Source organism: Mastigoproctus giganteus, chromosome 12 (assembly GCF_048544385.1).
Source record: "Mastigoproctus giganteus isolate SK-2022 chromosome 12, ASM4854438v1, whole genome shotgun sequence".
In the NCBI taxonomy this organism is placed as follows: domain Eukaryota; kingdom Metazoa; phylum Arthropoda; class Arachnida; order Uropygi; family Thelyphonidae; genus Mastigoproctus; species Mastigoproctus giganteus.
The window spans coordinates 41,324,336-41,346,818 of record NC_143586.1 but is presented as its reverse complement, the minus strand read 5'-3'; the positions used below and the strand labels follow the sequence as shown (position 1 = coordinate 41,346,818).

Sequence of the window (22,483 nt, the reverse complement as noted above, 5' to 3'; positions counted from 1 at the left end):
GTTGACTTTCATTGGTGCCAACCGCTTTTCGTATTCTGTCTTTCTCCTTTATTGTATTCACCATTGCCACTGACAAATCTGAATTCTGCACGATACTTGTTAATGTTTGGCCATTTTCATACATCCTTATTATTTTAATTTTCTGATCCTACTCGATCGCTTTCCTTTCCTTGATAGACTTTCTAGTACCGCTTTCACTTATTCTCTTAGTCGGCACCACGATAACGGTCAAAACGAAGTTTCCTGAAAATAACTTCACAGGGTTAAGGCAAAAACTCACTATTTATCACTCCACACGAACTCACATTTTACTAAAGCACATTTCTGGAGGCGATAATACCAATAGCTGGAATTCTGAGTCGTTACATTATGGTGAAATGTGTGTCCCCTTCACTTGAAATCTTCAGTCATATAAACAAAAATTATAAATAACATAATGTAAGTCCAAAGCTACGTAAGCTGGGGTCATGCTGTATCGAAAAATGTTCAACACCTACGTAAAAAGTATGGCGATAGATAAAAAAACTTACAACGCACTACTCGCATGTCCAATACAATGCTTCCCTTTATTTTTTACAATGAAGTGTAAGGTTTGGTCACAAACATTATAATGGTTCTTTACAGATTTAACAGATGCACCGTTTTCTAACTTTTGAATAATTTCAAGTTTTTGTTTAAATTAAAGCACAACTCTTGTGTTTGCCCATCACTTTTGCAATGTCTAAACAAAAAAAAAAAAGTTACTATAAAAAAATTTATAACGAAACAAAATTTGTCCTTTTGCGGGGCGAGATGGAACACAACAATCGATGCAATGCACTAAAACAAACTAAACATTTGGTCTTTTTCTTTTTAGTGGCGGGTGTGAAGACAACAGGGTTGCAAGATAATAGGCACACTAATCTCCTAATGACGACTTATAATGCCACTTCTTGTCACTTATTTACAACTTGCAAAACATCTGTTTATACCTATTCTATTCATTACTTGAATTTTATGATTTCTGCACTTGACTGATCACGGATGATTTTTTTTTTTTTTTGGAATGTTGAAGTGTCCCAGTTAATCCAATCCCGGTAAATCGAGAGTTTGCTGTAGTACTTAATGCTATAGATCCTAAGATTTTAACTACATCATCAAGGGCCAGACAAAAAGCGAGCAGATGTATATATCATAGCCGACCCAACATAGACTAAAAAGAAAATTAATAAAAAACCAAACAAATATAATTCTAAAATAAATAAAAATATAAGTAAAATGCAAAATTAATACCAATTAATTCCAGTTAAAGAAAAACTGAATGAATAGCAAACAGTCCTACTTGAATTTTAACAAAGAAAGTGTAATATAAAGACGAAATACAAGAGGATACAAGCAGAATATGACAACTTACTGTCGAGCCTGGCAGAAGATGGTGAAATGGGCTGATGGAAGTGAACGCATCAAGGCTGTAAATTTATAACCATTAAAGTAACCCCGGTGTTAAAGTTTTACATTCAGGCATGTACATATTATATAGTCAAATATCCCCTAGTCTCTTTCGTGACTCATAGCGTAGAAAGCTTGTGCCCACGGATTGGCTAACCGGTGGGGGGGGGTATTATATTTTGTTAGTTATGTCTTGTTAGCAATTTTTTGTCTTTATTTTCTTTTCTGACATTCTTTAGTCTCATATTTGTAAAAACAATACCATTACTGACCACATGGGGCATATGTCCAGGGACCTACTATTGGTTATGGGTTACACAGCCCCAGACTGCCCGAGCACTGCTATATTCCCCTTCTTCCAATTACTTTTTGCTGTTCTTAAACACTAAATCTTATATCTTGTGTGCAATTAGGCTGGCCAAAAGCATTATTAAAAACACTATTTTTCTGATATCGCTCCTTTTTTCTTCTACAACAAAGTTTAGTGTCTTTTCAACGCTACTTTGTTATTATTGATTTCTTCCCTTTGCTGGTCCATTTGCCTCTTTTGTTTAATTGCAGACTTCCTCGTCACATGGGTAATGTTTACTTTGGCCTATTTACACCTTCTTCCCTCCTCCCATACATGAAGTTACTTTAACGGTTATAAATTTGCTGGGCACTATTGGCTAAAGTCTTTGGTCTCTGATACAGCCTTGATATGTTCGCTTCCATCAGCCCATTTCACCATCTCCTGCCAGACCCAACAGTAAGTTGTCATATTCTGCCTATAACCTTTCATCTTTATATTACACTTTCTTTGTTAAAATTCAAGTAGGACTGTTTGTTATTCATTCAATTTTTCTTTAATTGGTATTAATTTTAGCTTAATTTTGCATTTTACTTTTATTTATTTTAGAATTATATTTGTTTGGTTTTTTATTCCTTTTCTTTTTGGTCTCTGTGGGGTCAGCTATGACATATACATCTGCTCACTTTTTGTCTGCTACGTATATATCATAGCAGAAACAGAGGCCTTGCTTTTGCTGTACTTCCTTTGGTTTTGGCTGTTGGCCCTTGTTGACGTAGTTAAAATTTTAGGATCTACAGCATTAAGTCTATTTGTATATTTACATTTATTTCATTTAATTTTATGTAATCTGCTTTTATTTTTCAAGCACTTTTTAATAATTTTTTCCATTGTAACTACACCTGACAGATCAGCACCCCTACCCATGCACTTATCTAATATATCTGTCTATATTTCATTATGGTTGCTGGGTATTTCTGCTGTTACTTTGTTCTTCATTAATCGTTCTCTGATTTTTCACTACAACTTATCAGTATTATTAATTATAACACACACACACACACACACACACACACACACACACACACACACACACACACACACACACACACACACACACACACACACACACACATTTCAATAGTCACTTTCTTCATTTCTGATACTTAGAAGTATGCACACATTCTAGTGAGATAATATATGCAACTTTTCAACATTTTTGAAAAATTGAAGAAATAAACTATAAAAAAAGACAATTCATGATACACTTGGTATCATGAATTGTCTCAAATCTTAAAATAATTCAAAATTATTATTCCAGATTACTTAACACTTATCAAATCTTAAAATAATCCAAAATTGTATGTAAGGACATATCTATACACTATTTTATTCTTCATCTAGCTATTATTTTATCTAATAAAATAAAAAATACATAAAACTGAAAAGTACAGACATATAATTAACCATTAAACAACCTTCAGTTTTTAAATTAGCCAGAAATAGTTTAAGTTATCCTTTTTGCTGCCTCCCTTGCAGGTCATAATAAAAAAAAAAAAATCAACTCAGCTATGAATGATAATTGACAAGTGTTAACTTTGGACTCACACTATTTGAATAGCTTCCCAACACAACATTTTTTTTTTTTTTTCTGATGCCAAATGAAGCTCATTCTTTGATATTACTGATAGCTATAAACTCTGTGCAAATTATAACTTAAATTTCTTTGTGATTAACTTTTATTTCTATATGCTAACTTAATTATAAAATATCAGCATGCTGAAGCAATAACTGGAGGGCGGCAGATTAGCACAGATAAGTTCAAGAAAGGGAATGGTGTAGTGTGCAATGGGGATGACCTATTCAGATGCTGGATTAGTGGGGTTTCTAGATTATGATGCAAGAATGTGGGACGTGAGTATACTGCTATGTTTATTTACATAGTTGCAACTGGATGCTCACACTGAAAACACTGGCTTTGCTTCGTGTTAATCACTATGTTTGTTTTTATCAAAAATGCAATCAGTGCTTGTAGGTGAATCCAAGAGCTAACACTTTCGATAATCAAGGAAGCCAATTATTGTGCTGAAACTTGTTTGTTAAACTGACTACGTTGGGAAAACACTCTGAAAGTGAGTGTTTTATATAAAGAATATAAGCCGATATGAAGAACGGTAGTTACTACTTAAGTATAACAAATACAAAAACTCTAAAGAAAGAATTTAAATTAGCAGTATAAAGTCAGATCCCATAAAATGTTCAGATGAATAGCTAAAAACAATCACAATAATAATCAAGCCCACAACACAAGTACTAATTTATAATAAATATGTACAAAATTTGTATATTAGCATTAGTAGAGGCATATGATGCAAGAAAGCAAGCTTATGCAGCCTGACCATCAGCCAAATAAAAAAAAAAAAAAAAAACACTTCCATTTCACCCCTCCGTTCGTTCAAAATACCTGTCCAGCTGAGCCTTAAATTTATTTAGGCTATCAACTTCCACAACAAGAGATGGAAGTCTGTTCCATCACCCAACTACCCGCTGGCTAAAGGCAAATTTCCGCACATCTATCCTACATCTGTCTTTCCTCAATCTGAATTTATGCCCTCTCAGGTGATTATTCTGAGCAAGAGGAAGAATGCCATCGGCATTGAGCATGCTCAAACCATTCAAGACTTTATACACCTCTATCAGATCACCTCGCAGGTGCCTAGTCTCCAGACACTGTCATTTGCAAAATTTAAGCCTTTCTTCATAAGAGCAACCCTTTGTTCCATTCACTAATCTTGTTGCTCTTCTCTGTACTCATTCCAGCAGCTCTACATCCTTCTTGAAATGAGGCCTCCAGAACTGTATACAGTACTCAAGGTGTAGCCTGACCATTTCCTTATACAAGGGAATAATCACCTCCTTATCCCTGCTAGAAAAATTCCTGTATATCATTGACAAGACACCATGAGCTACTTTTGCAGCCCGTCTGCAATGCTCAGAGAACTTCATATCTGCCTGCACAATAACCCACAGGTCCTTTTCATTCTCTACCACTGTCAGTGTAGTACCACAGAGTTGATACGTTGCTCTAGAGTTGCTGTTTCCCATGTGTAGTACTTTACATTTGTCAATGTTAAACTTCATTTGCCACCTCTCAGCCCAATCTGCTCAACCTTTCCAGATCCTGTTGCAGCAGCATAGCATCAGTAGTGTCCTTAACAACCCTGCCAACACTTGTATCCTCTGCAAACTTGGACATTAAGCTTGATATACCATCATCAATATCATTTATAAATACAGAAAACAACAATGGACCCAATACTGAACCCTGAGGGACTCCACTAATAACATTAGTCCACGTTGAGCAGTGTCCATTGATTACCACTCTCTGTCTTCTTCCACTCAACCATCCCTTTATCCATAGCAGCAATTTGCCTCCAATGCCACACTGCTCCAATTTGTGCAGCAGTCTTCCATGTGCAACAGTATCAAAAGCCTTTCTAAATCCAATTATATAATATCAAAGTTATTCCCTGCATCCAGTTCTTTTGTGACTGCATCATAGTATCCAATCAAATTGGTCAGGCAAGACTTCCCCTTAACAAAACCATGCTGTGTCCGAGCTATACCTGAAATCTTGTCTAGATAATCCTGCAGTGCTTCTTTAACCAGGTCCTCCATTAATTTTCCTGTAACAGAAGTTAAACTGAAAGGTCTATAATTACTTGTGTCAGCCTTTGTACTCCTTTGTGAATTGGGGTCACAATTGCACATCTCCAATCCATTGTTACCTCTCCTGAGTCCAAGGAATCTCTCATAATTATGGCTAAGGGTTTGCTTACCTGCTTTGCTGCCTCCTTTAATATAACTGGATAGATCCCATCCACCCCAGGTGCCTTTCTTGTGTCTATCTTCAACCATTTCCTCTCCACTTTACTCTCAGTTATTACAAGATTATCTATCTTACTGGCAGAGTTGAATACACCTCTGGCATTCCCCTCACTGAATAACTCCTCATGTGTGAATGTCGATGCAAAATATTCATTTAGTTTGTTAGCTACCTGAGCAGCATCATCAACAGTTGAACCATCGATATCAAGTGGACCAATCTGATTCATCCCCTTTCTTCTAGAGTTTACATAAGTAAAGAATTCTTTGCTGTTTTTCTTTGCATCCTTTGCCAAAGATTTCTTGTAATCTGCCTTCGCCTGCCTAACCTCCTTTTTACAGATCAGCTTATATCTATCATAGGCTTCTGTGTCACATGTTAATTTATATGTATCCCATGCATTTTTCTTCTCTGCCATATGACTCATTAGTTTATCTGACATCCATTTAGGTCTAAACCTTGAACAATATTTCTTATTTGGTATGTAAAGCCTAGTAGCTTCCAAGATAAGTTCTTTGAATGCTTCCCATTTTGCATTTGCTGTTGGTGACATCATCAGTTCGTCACACTGTATAAAATTTAAATACTGTCTCAGACCATCGTAATTGCCTTTATGAAAGCAAAAATCCTTCCCTTTACCCCTGATGGTAGTTACCTCTTTGAGTAAATCCCACTTCAGCACGCTGTGATCACTGCCACATAGTGGTTCCTTTATCTGCAGATTCTTAATGCACGGAGAATCACTACTGATAATCAGATCAAGAGTATTACTCCCTCTAGTTGCCTCCCGAACATGCTGATGTAGAAAACAATCATCCAATAAATCCACAAAAGCCTTGCTAGTGTGTGAGTGACCAACCCACAAATTCCAGTCAATATATATATATTTTTTTTTTGTTAGTTGTTGGCGCATTGGCTTCTGTGGCCATAATGCACTTCCCAAGGTTTTTGCACTACTCTGATACAAGCCCGAGGTGGGATTCGAACCCACGACCTTTGGATTTCCAGGCAGGCACTTTACCCACCCGGCTAGCCCGATCGGCTCCAATCAATATCTGGGAAATTAAAATCCCCCATTATAAGACTCTCTGATTTACTGGCCAACTCTATTTCCCTGTACAGTTTCTTATTATACTCATCAGAGTCATTAGGCCTATAGCACACTCCTACTCTCAATTTTGATCTCCCAATGCTTATGTCAAACCAAACTGACTCGACACTGCACTGTCCAGCGATGTCGACTGGCTTCACTTCCTTGGATGTTATGTTTCTTAACTAATAGCATAACCCCTCCTCCCTTCCTATCCTGTCTATCCTTTCTGTACACATTGTACTTCCCAAATTCCAGTTCTGCATTCCTTATAACTGTGTGACACCACGTCTCTGATATCCCAACAATATCTGCCTTTGATGTTTCGAGCAATACCTCAAATTCATCAAATTTATTTACCAAACTCCTAACATTGGTGTACACGCAAGTATACATGCACCTGTTCCTATTCCTAGCTATCCTAACAAAACCCATGTGTTTACTTGTACTGCAATGACTCCCAGCAGTCTCTGAAATATCCTGCATTCTGTTTTCCAGGCTGCTGCTGATTCCAATAGAAGCAGTGCAAGAATCACTTTCACCTCTGCCAGTGGCTACTGTCAATCTATTAGTCCTTGTATCCCCCCAAGTTAGCAGTTTTCCGACCCACCTAACGCTGCCTCGATAGCATCAGCAAATACTCTTGCACCTTTTCTATTTAAGTGTATCACATCCCTGTAGAAGCAGTCTCTCCTGTTAACAAGTACAGACCAGGCTGAAAAAATTCTACTCCTTGAGCCTTGCACAATCTTTCCAGGGCCGAATTGATCGACAAGGCTCTCATCATATACTTCATGTCTGGGCAGAATTGCAGACACTTTCAAATTCAACCCTAATTCACGGCTTTTTTTCAACAGTGACCTGTACTTGTTAAGTAATTCTGCCGGTCTCCTACTCTTAATATCATTAGTAAAAATAACTCGCAGTTGACAGGATATATATCAATTACTGATTCACAACAAGGCATGTATAGTAGCAAAAGTTACGGGTTATAATTCAATTAGTTCAAATGTATCTAAGACAAACTGAATACAGAGATACATACAAGTTTTCAATTATATGTGCATATATAAATATAATTAGATCACTGCATTTGTATTTGAACTATGAAAGGCTACTGACTTAATTGATGCAATTATTCAGCCTAGTTTAGAATAGAGAGAAAAATTACAGATACTAATTTTAAAAGAAAACTGCTCACATACCTATATAAAAAAAATAACACAGTTAAAATATAACGTCTCTCTGATAGGTGTAGAGAAAAGAAACTTTGAAAGAGTAGGATCATTAACTCTTCTGGTGGAGTAAAGGAGTTTTTTTGGGGGGGGAGCATCTAGAGGCACCACCCCAAGAAATGGGAACAATATTCCATGGCAAGATGAATATGATACGTTTGTAATATACTCTATATAGGGTTAGCAACTGTTAGATAAAAAAAAATAATAATACAAAGTGAAAGGAGAGCTATTTATTTCAATGCAAAAAATAGAAGCAGCAAAGTTTGTGAAATGTCTATGCCAAAAAAAATTAGAAGTCAGGGTTATTTCCAGTAAAGAGTTATATTCTTCTCTACACATCTTGGCATTGCTGAAGATGAGCATGGAAGCAGCAAATTTATATTTTGAGAAATAAGACAGGACTGGGTTTTAGAAGCACAAATATTGTCGGTTTTCTCCTCCCACTGGAGAATTACCTGGAGGGCAGTACTACAGAACTGCTGATGGATATTTGAAAACAACACATTACAGAATATTATCATCAGAAAAATTATGGTTAGGATTATATTAAACAGGTCATTGCCATGTTTGTAATATGTGTGTGCTGTTTGTAATAATACAAACTGCTACAAAATACCGATCGAAACTGTTTAAATTAGCATATGATAACCTTAGATCTTTCAGTGTCTCCAAAGTACATGTTTGTTCTTTAAACCATGTCATCATGTTAATTAAATAGTCTGCAAATTAAACTATTTAATTTCATTAGTTTGCATATTAAACAATTTAATTCTGATTTCTCACTGTTAATTAAACAGTGAGTGGCCAGAAGAAAACTGGCTATATAACTGGGGGAAGTGGTGGAGGGGAATCAGAAGACAGACCACAAGATGGAAGCCCACTTACAAAAGCAGATAGAAAACCACAGAAATGTCAAGAGCAATTGCTGCGGTTTCACTATACTTTCCACAGAATCTGTCCACAGATAAACTGGAAATGGTTAAGATAAGTGTAATAAGATAATCGAAAGGCAATAATTTCTGTAGATTTGTGTTTCTTAATTAAGAGCATAACCCACTCCTGTCCTTTCTGTACACATCGTACTCCCTGTATTCATGTTCTGCATCCCTTATGTCTGTAATGTAAAAGGGAGAGATCCATTACCTTATTTCACAATTGACTGGACATAAGCAAATTTCCATGCAGAAGGGAAAAAAAAAAATGGTAAAATTAAAGCGTAAGAAAGCAATAAAGTGGGTCAGAAAAGTAATGAGTGTAAAAACATGAGTTAACTCTGAAGCAAGTTTTAAGAGAAAGTGGTGAAATGCTATCAGGATATAAAGTTTTATAACTTTTTGATTATTGAGCCTTTATTTTTAGAGGCCCATTAATCAAAGTATTTTTTATTCTAGCATTACAGTTTGTATAACAATAAGCATTAAATGACTTTTTCAGTACAAGTTTGATTAGTCAATACTAGTTGTGTCAAAATAACTGTATATTATGCAAACTCCAATCAAATTTTAAAAAAATGCTATTAAATGTGAAAAACTGAAACAGAATCAGAAACTTTACCTTCAGAGGAGAATCCTCTACTTCCTCAGGCTCAGAGATGCTATGTTCACTAATTCCACTACTCACAGATTCAGAATCACTGCATTTTTCTTTATCTGGTTTAAAATCAACATCGTTTGAATCTTCATCTTCATCTAAGAGAGAGATATGTCGTCTCTTTTTTGGAAGACGTATAATTGATTCACCCTAGAAAAAATTTGCAAACCATAAGATAACTGTGATAATCTTGATGAGGATTATTTATTTTTATATGCTATGTCATTTTTTCATGATACCAAAGCATTCACATTGCTCCTACCAGACAAACTGTTGAAAGTAAAACAGGACATAGTATCCAAAGGTACAGAAAAATAAAGGACAGTAATACACATAGGCTAAATGAATGAGGGAAAAAAAAAAGGCAGATATTGTGTTTTTACATATTAAAAACATAGTATCTGTCCAACATATGTAAAGAATTTTTTTATATAAGTAAAAAAAATTTTACACACAAAAAAAAATTTTTTGTTTAGTTGAAAAAAGTAAATTTTTTACTATGTTTAACTAAATTAATATATTGCACTAATTAAGACACTAATTACAATTTTATTTTATAATTTCATATCAGAAAATTGATAAAAAACAATGAAAAGAATAATATTAAAAAAATTAAAAATTATAGGAGATACAGGGCATTCACACAATAAAGCAATTTCTTGCTTTATATACAGGGTGTTTCTAAATTCCACTGGCAAAATTGTAGGGGTATTCCTACATTTAAAAACAAGTAAAAAAGTTAATATAAATGTATGTTCTGAATAGTTATGGAGCTATGGTTGCTTGAATTTAAAAAAAAAATGTACAGGTAACCCTCGCTATTCGCGGGGGTTACGTTCATGAGAAATGCCGCGAATACCGAAAACGCGAATACTGAGTTATGGCTCCCATAGTAATAAAGGGGTTCCGTTCCAAAGTATGAAATATATAAGAAAAACTAGTCTAAAATTTTGTCTATGTATGTATTATATGTACCTTCATAATATGACTATGTACATAGACAGTACATAGTGAAATGCAAGCATATGGCATCGAAATGAAAATAAGAAACAATTTAATATTAAATGTAATATTTATTAGAAATTTCAAACAAATCTTTCAAACCAGCGTCTTTGCTAGCTAAAAAACCTATACCGCCAGTGCTATCACCAGTTTCGCTAAAGCGTTGATAAGGAGTTTTGCGTTTTCACGAATGATGAGTGAATTTAACGGAATTTTATTTTGAGTTTGTTCTTCTATCCACAGATTTAAAGCTTTTTCCATTTTTCTAATTTAACATCACGAGTTACAGAGCAAATTTTTGAAGCAATTAGCGCGTTTTCACGGACACTACGGCGGATTTTTTCTTCCGATTTCTTGATTGATCGTACCGTTGACTCGTTGATTTTATAATGTTTTGCCACTGAGGAATTAGAAATTTTATCTAATAACTCAATTTTATTCGCTAATGTCATCACCTTCTTTGATATTTTCACATTTCTCTTGTTATTCGTAGTGATATTTTTGTAGGGGTTAGAAAGAACTTGTCCACAACAAAGTTACTTCTTCCGTTAACACACTCGGAAAAAGTCTGTTTTTCACCGCAAAACGGTAGATTATTAACTTTGGTAAGCATATCAATTTATAAATTGATAAATTTATTCAATTTATAAGCATATAAATTAAAAGCAAACGACGAAACCTTCCATAACAAGCGCATAACACATATTGAACAAGGATTAGCGAGAAACTTTCACGCTCGCGATTTTGTCACCCCTCTCCCCCCACCCACTGAGCGCTGTTTTGACCGGGAAAGATAATTTTAGCCATGCCCATGTTTTTTTATGGCGGAAAATATTCACGGCGCTTTAAAATTCACATTTTTTAGGTTTCATTTTATATTAAATCGGCGATCGCGAATACAGATACCGCGAATAGCGGGGGTTTACTGTATGTGGAGTTCTGAAAAAATTAAAAATATATTAAGGTCTGGTAAAAATTTAAAAATAACAAAATAATAGCAGACCCCATATGAATAAATATTTTAATAGGCACATGTCTGCTTATTCTTATTTATTTTTTACCATCCAAAACTCCATAGCTACTTTTTTTTTTTTTTTTTTTGAAAAAATTCAAACAGCCTTTTTTTTTTTTTTTGGTATGTAGAACTATTCCTATAATTTTGTTGGTGTAATTTGGAAATACCCTGTAATTATGGGATTTTGTTTCATGGCACAGACAATATCACACAGCACTGGTTGCTATGTGAAGGCTGTACAGCTGATCGTTCTAGCAGCTCTACATCCTTCCTGAAATAAGGCCTCCAGATCTGTGTGCAGTACTCAAGGCATGACCTGACCATTGCCTTATACACAGGGACAATCACCTCCTTTTCCCTGCTAGCAAAATTCCTGTATATCACTGACAAAACCCCATGACCTGCCCTGGCAGACTGTCTGCATTGTTCAAAAAACTTCACATCTGACTGAACAATTACTCCCAGGTATTTTTCATTTTCCACCAACTTAAGTGTAGTACCACACAGTTGGTATGTTTCTCTGGGGTTACTTCTACCCATATGCAGTACTTTGCATTTGTCAATGTTAAATTTCAGTTGCCACTTCTCAGCCCATCTGCCCAAATTTTCTAGATCCTGATGCAGTAGCACACTGCCATTACTGTCATTAACAATCCTGCCAACCTTTGTATCATCTGCAAACTTGGACATTAAATCTGATATACCTTCATTGATATCACTGATAAATACACAAAACAACAATGGGGCCCAGCACAGAACCATGGGGGACTCCACTAATAACATTAGTCCATGTAGAGCAGTGTCCGTTTGTTACCACTCTCTGCCATCTCCCACTCAATGATCCCTTTATCCATTGCAGCAACTTGCCCTTAATGCCATACCACTCCAATTTGTACAGCAGTCTTCCATGTGCAACAGTATCAAAAGCTTTCCTGAAATCCAAGTATATGATGTCAAAATTATTTTTTGCATCCAGTTCCTTTGTGATCATATTGTAGTATCCAATCAAACTGATCAGACAAGATTCCCATTAACAAACCCATGCTGTGTCTGAACTATTACTGCAGTCGTCTAGGTGATCCTGTATCAACTCTTTAACCAGTGACTCCATTATTATCCCAGGAACAGAAATTAAACTAAGAGGTCTATAATTATTTGCATCACCCTTTGCACCCCCTTTGTGAATTGGAGATACATTTGCGCATCTCCTGTCCATGGAGACCTCTCCTCACTCTAAAGATACTCTCATAATTATGGCTAAGGGTTTGCTTACTTCCTTTGCTGCTTCCTTCAATATAACTGGATAGATTCCATCTGCCCCAGGTGCCTATTTTATGTTTAACTTCAACAGTTTCTCCTACATTGCTCTCTGTTATTACAAAATCACTCAGCTCCCTATTAGAGTTTGATAAATTTCTGGCACATTTCCCTTTAGCCTTTCTTTGTAAAAGCAACCCTTTGTTCCATTCGCTAATCTTGTTGCCCTTCTCTGTACTCATTCCAGCAGCTCTACATCCTTCCTAAAATGTGACCTCCAGACTTGTATACAGTACTCAAGGTGTGGCCTAACTATTGCTTTATAGTTAGCCCTAATTTTTTCTGTGCTAGACATCTGGAAATAGCACCCCCCCCAATCTCTTGATGTTTCTCCTTTTACCATTAGGTCTTTATTTTGCATCTTAATCCAGTTAATCTAACCTTATTTAATTCAATAGTTTACCTGTCAACCTCTTGATTCTGATTAGCACCCTTATTAGTTAGGGTTCATCATTGTTTCATTTGTTTACAGGAGCTATTGTATCTGAACACACAGCTGCTTTCTTATCCACAGCTTTCATTCAGTGGTTCTCCGATTTCTCCATCTTGTAAACCAGTTGCAGTCCTATGTTTACCAGGTAAGCTTTTAAGTTAGTGTGTTTCCCATACCTGCTTTATAATCATATGTATTTTATTTACTTATTATTTTATTATTTGCATTATTAAATTATTTTATTTAGTTTTAACTTACTTCTGACTGTTTTAACAACTGATTTTAGACAGTCCTGGATCTGAGCAGTAGGTTTTGCCATATCTGCTTTTAGTCACTGGGGTTCATTTACTTTCATAGTGGTGACCACAGGAATTAGCTATTTGGTATTTTATCCTTAATTTTATTACAGTTGGTTCATTTGTTCATTATTCATGTTTAATGGTACATTGACAACTAAGGCCACAATAAATAAAACTATGTAATGTCCTCTTTCAACATATAAATTTACTCTAGTTACCAATTTAAAGTTATTGCTTGTCACTAATGAACAGAGTAAAGGAAAAAACTTACTTTTCTTTTCCTAGAAGACTTTGGTGTTGTCTCTTCTTCTAACATGTGACCTCCAACACTGTCTTCTGCATGCACATGCACAAAAAAAAAAAAAACTGTCAAATATGACTGTTAAAAGCCATTACAAGATTTCTAATAAAAATTACCTGTCTAGCAGGAATGCTGGAATACCACAAAAACAGAAAAACTTTGAAATAAAAAATTCTTTACAGTACCACACTTGTTCAAGAAAAGTACATTCCATTTCCATTAAAGTTTTAATTTTTCAAAGAGATTTGATATTATTCAAATTCAAATGCAGACGTTGTAAGGATAATGACGATATGGTTCAGAATTTAACATATTACAGAATTTACAGAATTTAAATATTGGAAGTACAATATGTACAGAAAGGCCAATAAGTGGCAGGGTTATGCTCTTAGTTAAGAAGCATATTAAATCTAAGGCAGTGCATTCAGTCAACATAAGTGGCTAGTGCAATGTTGAGTCAGTTTTGGGTGGCACAAGCAAAGGGAAAACAAACATGAAAGTAATAGCGTACCATAGGCTTGATGACTGTGATGAGTATAACAAACAACTATACAGAGAAATAGTGGGTCAGTAAATCAGAATGTCTTATAATGGGGATTTAAACTTTCCAGATATTGACTGGAACGTATGGGTTGGTCACTCACACACTAGCAAGATTTTGTGGATTTATTGGATGACTGTTACTACACAAGCATGTTGGACAGGCAACAAGAGGATAATAGGATTCTATTATCACTACTGATAATAGGCTTCTCTTAATCCTATTATCAGTAGCGATTCTTCGTGCATTATGAATCTGCAGATAAAAGACCCACTGAGTGGCAGTGATCACACTGTACCAATGTGGGATTTACTTGAAGACAAAACTACTGTCAATGGTAAAGTGAAGGGCTTTGGCTTTCATAAGGATGACTATAGTGATCTCAGATATTTTATAAATTCTATACAGTGGGACCAACTGATTATGCTGCCAATAGCAAATTCTAAATGGAAAGCATTGCAGGAAATAATCGTAACAGCTACTAGGCTTTTCATAACAACTAAGAAATACCATTCAAGGCTTAGACCTAAACGAATGGCAGATGAACTGATGAGACTTCTATCAGAGAAGAAAAATGCAGGGAATGCATATAAATTATCAGGTGATACAAGAGCCTATTGCAGATATAAAATAGTCTGTAAAAAAGTCACAAATGAGGTTAGACAAGTTAAGGCAGGTTATGAGAAGTCTCTGGAAAAGAATGCAAAGAAAAGCATCAAAAACTAATTTACTTATAATAACAGTAGAAGGAAGGGGTTGATCACATTTGTCCAATTGATGTCAATAGTTTAACTGTTGATGATTCTGTTCAAGTTGCAAATGCTGCACAACTGAACAGGTATTTTTGCATCTACATTCATAATGGGAAGCTACTTTTTTTTTCTTTTTTTTTTTGAAAAAATTCAAACAGCCATAGTTTTTTTTTTTTTTTTTTTTTACTTGTTTGGTATGTAGAACTATTCCTATAATTTTGTTGGTGTACATATGAAGAATTCGCCATGGAGGGGTATGCCAGATGGTTATCAAACTTAACAGGAGCTAAATCTCGCACTATATTAAGAGAGGAAGTAAAGGAGGTAAACAAGCCATTAGTCACAATTATGAGAGCATCTTTGGATTCAGGAGAGGTCCCTATGTAATTACAGACCTTCCAGTTTGACTTCTGTTCCAGGGAAAATAATGGAGTCGCCGGTAAAAGAAGTAATGCAAGATCATCTAGAAAAGGCTGCAATTATATTTCAGACACAGCATGAGTTTGTTAAGGGGAAATCTTGTCTGATCAATCGGATTGGATACTATTATGTGGTCACAAAGGAACTGGATGAAAAAAATAATTTTGATATCATATACTTGGACTTCAGGAAAGCTTTGGATACTGTTGAATATAAAAGACAGCTATACAAATTGGAGCAGTGTGGAATAAAGGGCAAGTTCCAGCTCTGGATAATGGGATGGTTGAACAGAAAAAGACAAAGTAGTTATTAATGGACATGGTTCTTCATGGACTAATGTTATTAGTGGAGTATCCCGGAGTTCAGTCCAAGGACTGAACTATGGGGAAATCGTTGTTTTCTATATTTATTAATGATACTATTGAAATTTATAATTTATTAATGATCTAGAAAAATTAGGCAGATGAGCTGAGAAATGGCAGCTGAAGGTTAACAGTGACAAATGCAAGGTACAGGTAGCAGTAATCCCATATTAACGTACCAAATGTGGTACTACACACTCAAGGAGTGAAAATTTCAAGAAAGCTTTATCATGTCCCATTCCGTTCTGGAAAGGGACATGATACTGCCAAGGGGGATGTCATTGTGTGTGTGCTCGATGGAAGCAGCGTGAAGAAGTTAGGTGCCAACTCAGCATTGTTATGAACCTTTATGAGAGCTTGAAGAACAGGATAGATGCCCTTAAAGGGTACGTCTGCCAGGGGCAAAAGATGATGACGTCAAAAAGCAGATATCTTTTAATGTTGTTGTACAACAATACTTAATGGCACTAATGACATTAAAGAGTAGAAGATCTGCAGTCTTACTTAACAAGTACAGATCAATGTTGAAAAAAAGTTTGCTAGTTAGGGTTAAATTTGAAAGTGTCTGCAATTCGGCCCAGACACGATAGGTGGGAGTACATGATGAGAGATTTGTAAATCAAGTCGGCCCAGGAGAGATTTGTGCAATGCTCGTGGGATACAATTTTTCTCAGCATGGTCTGTGCTTGTTAACAGGAGAGACTGTTTCTACAGGAATGGGATATGCTTGAATTGAAAGGGTGCAAGAATATTTGCTGATGCTATCGAGGCACAGTTAGGTGGATCGGAAACTGCTAGCATGGGGAGGATTCACAGACTAATAGATTAACGGTAGCCACAGGGAGAGGTGAAAGTGATTCTTGCACTGCTTCTATTGGAATGAGCAGCAGCGTGGAAAGCAATATACTGGGGATTTCAAGGGCTGCTAGGAGTCATTATGGAACGAGTAAAAAATGAGTTCTGTTAGGGTAACTAAGAGTATAGTAAATAAATTTGAAGAATTTGAGGTGCAGGTGAAGACATCAAAGACTGACGTTGAGATATCAGAGATGTGGTGTCACAGAGAGATAAGGAATGCAGAATTGGAATTTGGGGAGTACAATGCATACAAAAAAAGGATAGACAGGATAGAAGGGGAGGCGCGGTGATGATGTTAGTTAAGAAACACAAAATCTAATGAAGTGCATCCAGTTGACATGGGTGGACAGTGCAATGTTGAGTCAGTTTGGTGTGACATAAGCACTGGGAAAACCAAGTTGAAAGTAGGAATGTGTTATAAGTCTAATGACTCTGATGAGTACAATGAACAAATGCAAGGGGAAATAGAGTGGGCCAGTAAATCAGATTGTCTTATACAGCAGGGCCCCGTTATAACGCTGTCACAGATCACTATAACGCTCTTTTACAGATTGCATTTTTGGCATATTTAACGAAATCATTTCATTTGATGGAGTTGATAGCTTGAAAATGAATAGCAAAAGAGCATTAAAACATTTCCCACGCAGACTTGAGAAATTTTCTCGCACGCTAATTTAATGCAGTACAGTGACTTGTTACGTAGTTCCGGGATCAACATTTAAAAAAATATCAAGTATATTGCTTGTAATATTTGCATTATATGCATTTATCCGAAGTCTAGTCATCACTCAGTACAGTATTAAACATCGTGCGTAACGGACAGTTTATTCGAACATTGTATCGTAATTAATGCAACCAATGAAGTTACATTTTCAAAGAGCTAATAATGGCCGATAAGAATGAAAAAGCAACAACATCTGGGCGTAGTACGAAGACTATAAATGTAAGAACTAATTTGAAAATTAAATTAGACGTTTTGAAGCTAATTGATTCTGGTCAATGACAAGTGGATGTGTGCCATAATTTAGGACTTGCAAGTTTAACTGTAAGAACAATTATAAAAAAATAAAGAATTAATTTTAACAGTGGGAAAGATAGCTGTTTCACTGCAAGCAACTAGGGCTAGGCCGGCTATTAGGATTGAAATGGAAAGACTTTAACTAATTTTATTAAAAATAATATCCAATGCAGAATTCAGTTAAGTTAAATATTATAAAAAAAAAAGAGAGAGAGAAAGAGATTAGCCAATATGATGATATGAAGAAAACTCACAAAAAAAAAAAAAAAAAAAAAAAAAAAGTGGAACTATTTAAAACTGGTAAGGGCTGGTTGAATAGATTTAAAATCCAAGGAGAAGCCGAAAGTGCAGATCAAGGAGCCGAAACTTTCAAAATAGAACTTGTTAAAATTATTGAAGAGGGGTATTATGTGTTATACTTCTCAACAAGTTTTTAACATAGATGAAGCAGGACTTTTATGGAAACAAATGCCTAAAATAAGTTTCATATTAAAAGAAGAAAAAAAAAAAAAAAAACATGCCAGGTTTCAAGGCGGCGAAGGATCGGTTGATTTTGTTAGGTGGTAACGATGTGGGGGATTTAAAATTAATACCCCTTTTAGTTTATTTGGAAGAGGGCCAAAGTTCAACTCAAAATCGACACACTCCTCATGATTAAATTCATCAATTAAATTCATGATTTTAATTGGAATTAAGTTTAATTTTGATACATAAGTAGTTACCACATAATTATATACATATGTAATGCAGAATATTTTATATGTACAAATATTTGAATATTAAATATTTTGACCGACATTTGTGCATCTTTTCACTACCATTTATTATTGATTAGGAAACATCCTATGGCACCGACCGCAACTCACAAATACATGTTACCTTATGGGAATGCAGCGCTGGATTAACCCGGATTCACTTAGTGCTCTGTTTTTCCGGAACGAATTATCAGCGTTAAGTGGGGGTCACCTGTAATGAGGAATTTTAACTTCCCAGATATAGACTGGAACTTGTGGATTGGTCACTCACACACTAGCAAGACTTTTGTGGATTTATTGGATGACTGTTTTCTACAGCAACATGTTCGAGAGGTAACCAGAGGGAGTAATACTCTATCTGATTATCAGCAGTGATTATTCATGCATTACGAATCTGCAGATAAAGGAACCACTAGAAGGCAGTGATCACAGTGTACTGATGTGGGATTTCAAGATGTAACTACCATCAGGGGTAAAGAGAAGGGTTTTTGCTTTCATAAAGGTGACTACAGTGGTCGCAGAGATTTTTTAAATTTTATACAGTAGGATCAACTGATGTTACCAACAGCAAATTCTAAATGGGAAGCATTCAAGGAAATCTTGGAAGCTACTAGGCTACTACTAGTAACTAAGAAATACTGTTCAAAGTTTAGGCCTAAACAGATGTCAGATAAACTAACGAGACTCATGGCAGAGGGAAAAAAAAAAGCATGGGAAGCATATAAATTATCAGGAAACACAGATGCCTATGGATTGATTTGGTAGTTTTTGGCGCATCGGCTTCTGTGGCCATATTGCACCTCCCAAGGTTTTTGCAGTACTTTGATCCAAGCCCGAGGCAGGAATCGAACCCGCGACCTTTGGGTTGCCGGGCAGGTACTTTACCCACTCGGCTAGCCCGGTCGGCTGATGCCTATGGTAAATATAAGATAGTCTGTAATCAAGTCACAAAGGACATTAGGCAAGCAAAGGCAGATTACGAGAAATCTTTGGCAAACAATGAAAAGAAAAACAGTAAAGACTTCTTTACTTATGTAAACTCTAGAAGGAAGGGAATGAATCAGATTGGTCCACTTGACATCGAAGCTTCGATTGTTGATGAACCTGCTGAGGTAGCTGACAAACTGACTGAGAATTTTGCATCAACATTTACACATGAGGCGGTCTATAGAGAAGTGGAGGCCAGAAGCTTATCAACCTCTGGCAAGGAGCTAAATGATGTTGTAATAACCAAGAGTAAAGTGGAGGAGAAATTGTTGAAATTGAACATAAGAAAGGCACCTGGGATGGATGGGATCTATCCAGTTATATTAAAGCAGGCAGCAAAGGAAGTAAGCAAACCCTTAGCCATAATTATAAAGGCTTTCTTGGACTCAGGGGAGGTCCCTATACACTGGAGATGTACAAATGTGTCCCCGATTCACAAAGGGGGGGATCAAAGGGTGACATGAGTAATTACAGACCTGTTAGTCTAATTTTTGTTTCAGGGAAAATAATAGAGTCACTTGTTAAGGAACGATGCAAGATCATCTGGACAAGACTGCAGTTATAGTTCAGCCACAGCATGGGTTTGTTAAGGGGAAGTTTTGTCTGACAAATTTGACTGGATACTATGATGTGGCCACAGAGGAACTGGATGCAAGTAATAATTTTGATATCATTACTTGGATTTAGGAAAGCTTTTGATACTCTGGCACATGGAAGACTACTGTACAAATTGAAGCAGTATGGCATTAAGGGCAAGTTGCTACAATGGATGAAATGTATGGTTGAGTGGAAGAAGAAGTGAGTGGTTATCAATGGACACTGCTCTTCATTGACTAATGTTATTAGTGGAGTCCCACAGGGTTCGGTGTTGGGCCCATTGTTGTTTTCAGTATTTATCAATAATATTGATGAAGGCTAATCTCTAAGTTTGCAGACAATATAAAATTTGGTAGGGTTGTAAATAACAGTAACGATAGTACGCTACTGCAACAGGATCTCAAAACGTTGAGCAGATGGCCTGAGAGGTGGCAATTGAAGTTTGACATCGACAAATGTAGAGTACTGCATACGGGTAGCAGTAACCCCAGAATAACGTATCAACTGAGTGGTACTACACTCAGGATAGTGGAAAATGAAAACGACCTGGAGCAATTGTGCAGTCAGATATGAAGTTTTCTAAGTAGTGCAGACACGCTGCAAAGGTGTCATGGTGCCTTGTCAATGATATACAAAAATTTTGCTAACAGGGATAAGGAAGTGATTGTCCCTTTGTATGAGGCAATGATCAAGCCACACCTTGAGTACTGTATACAGGTCTGGAGGCCTCATTTTAGGAAAGATGTAGAGCTGCTGAAACAAGTACAGAGAAGGGCAACGAGATTGGTGAGTAGAACAAAGGGTTGGTGTTACCAAGAAAAGCTTAAGTTCTGAAAATTGCAGCTTCTGGAGACTAGGCACCTGCGAGGTGATCTAACTGAGGTGTATAAGGTCTTGAATGGTTTAAGCAAGCTCAATGCTAATGGGATTCTTCCTGTTGCTCAGATTACTCACTTGATGGGACATAAATTCAAATTGAGGAAAGACAATTGTAGAATAGATGCATGGAAACTTGCCTTTAGCCAGCAGATGGTTGATTGTTGGAACAAACCTCCATCTGTTATAGTGGAGGTCAACAACTTAAATAAATTTAAGGCAGAAATAGACAAACATTTGAAGTAAATGGATGAATGAAATGGGAGGTTTTTTTTTTTTTTTTTTGGCTGATGCTATATAAGCTTGCTTTCTTGCATCACATTGCTTCTACTAAGGCTAAAATGAAAAAGACCCAAGGGTAATTGGACAGTCAGATATGAAATTCCCTGAGCAGGGAAGACAACCTATAGGGCAGCTCATGGGGTTTTGTCAATGATATACAGGAACTCTGCTAGCAGGCATAAGGAGATGATTATCTCATTGTGCAATGTAATGGTTAAACTGCATCTTGAGTACTGCATATAGGTCTGGAGGCCTCATTTTGGGATAGATTTAGAGCTGCTGGAATGGGCATAGAGAAAGACAAGACACTAGAGAGCAACAAAAGGATGGTCTTATCAAAAAAGGCTTCTGTTCTGCAAATTGTAGCATCTGACTAGGCACCTGCAAGGTGATCTGATTGAGGTGTTTAAGGATTTGAAAGGATTGAGCAAGCTCAATGGTCTTGCTCAGACTACAAACATGAGGGTATATAAATTCAAATTGAAGAAGAATGGTTGCACAACAGCTATGCGGAAGTTCATCTTCAGCCAGCGATGGTCGATTACTGGATAAAACTTCAATATGTTAGCATTAGCATTAGCATTAGAAGAGGCATTTGATGCAAGAAAGCAAGCTTATGCAGCATCAGCCAAAAAAAAAAAAAAAAATAAAAAAAAAATAACATAAATAAATAAAAATAACCACTTCCACTTCACCCCTCTGTTTGTTCAAAATACCTGTCCAGCTGAGCCTTAAACTTATTTAGGCTATCAACTTCCACGACAAGGGATGGAAGTCTGTTCCACCCACCAACCACCCGCTGGCTAAAGGCAAATTTCCGCACATCTATCCTACATCTGTCTTTCCTCAATTTGAATTTATGCCCTCTCAGGTGATTTTTCTGAGCTAGAGGAAGAATCCCATCAGCATTGAGCATGCTCAAACCATTCAAGGCTTTGTACACCTCTATCAGATCACCCCGCTGGTGCCTAGTTTCCAGACACTGTAATTTGCAAAACTTAAGCCTTTCTTCGTAAGAGAACCCCTTTGTCCCATTCACCAATCTAGTTGCCCTTCTCTGTACTCGTTCCAGCAGCTCTACATCCTTCCTGAAATGAGGCCTCCAGGCCTGTATACAGTACTCTAGGTGTGGCCTGACCATTGCCTT

At 36.3% G+C, this 22,483-nt stretch overlaps 1 protein-coding gene across 1 annotated transcript in view; it reads right to left on the bottom strand.

Annotated features, from left to right (window-relative positions):
- The window catches only part of Msh6 (DNA mismatch repair protein Msh6), a 212,424-nt gene that overhangs the window by 151,304 nt on the left and 38,637 nt on the right, over nucleotides 1–22,483 (bottom strand). The window contains exons 4-5 of the mRNA XM_090385739.1: nucleotides 13,859–13,923; nucleotides 9,486–9,671 (exon numbers count right to left, since the gene is read on the bottom strand). Of these exons, the coding sequence (XP_090241865.1) occupies nucleotides 9,486–9,671; nucleotides 13,859–13,923 (251 nt within the window). The remainder of the gene's footprint in view (nucleotides 1–9,485; nucleotides 9,672–13,858; nucleotides 13,924–22,483) is intronic.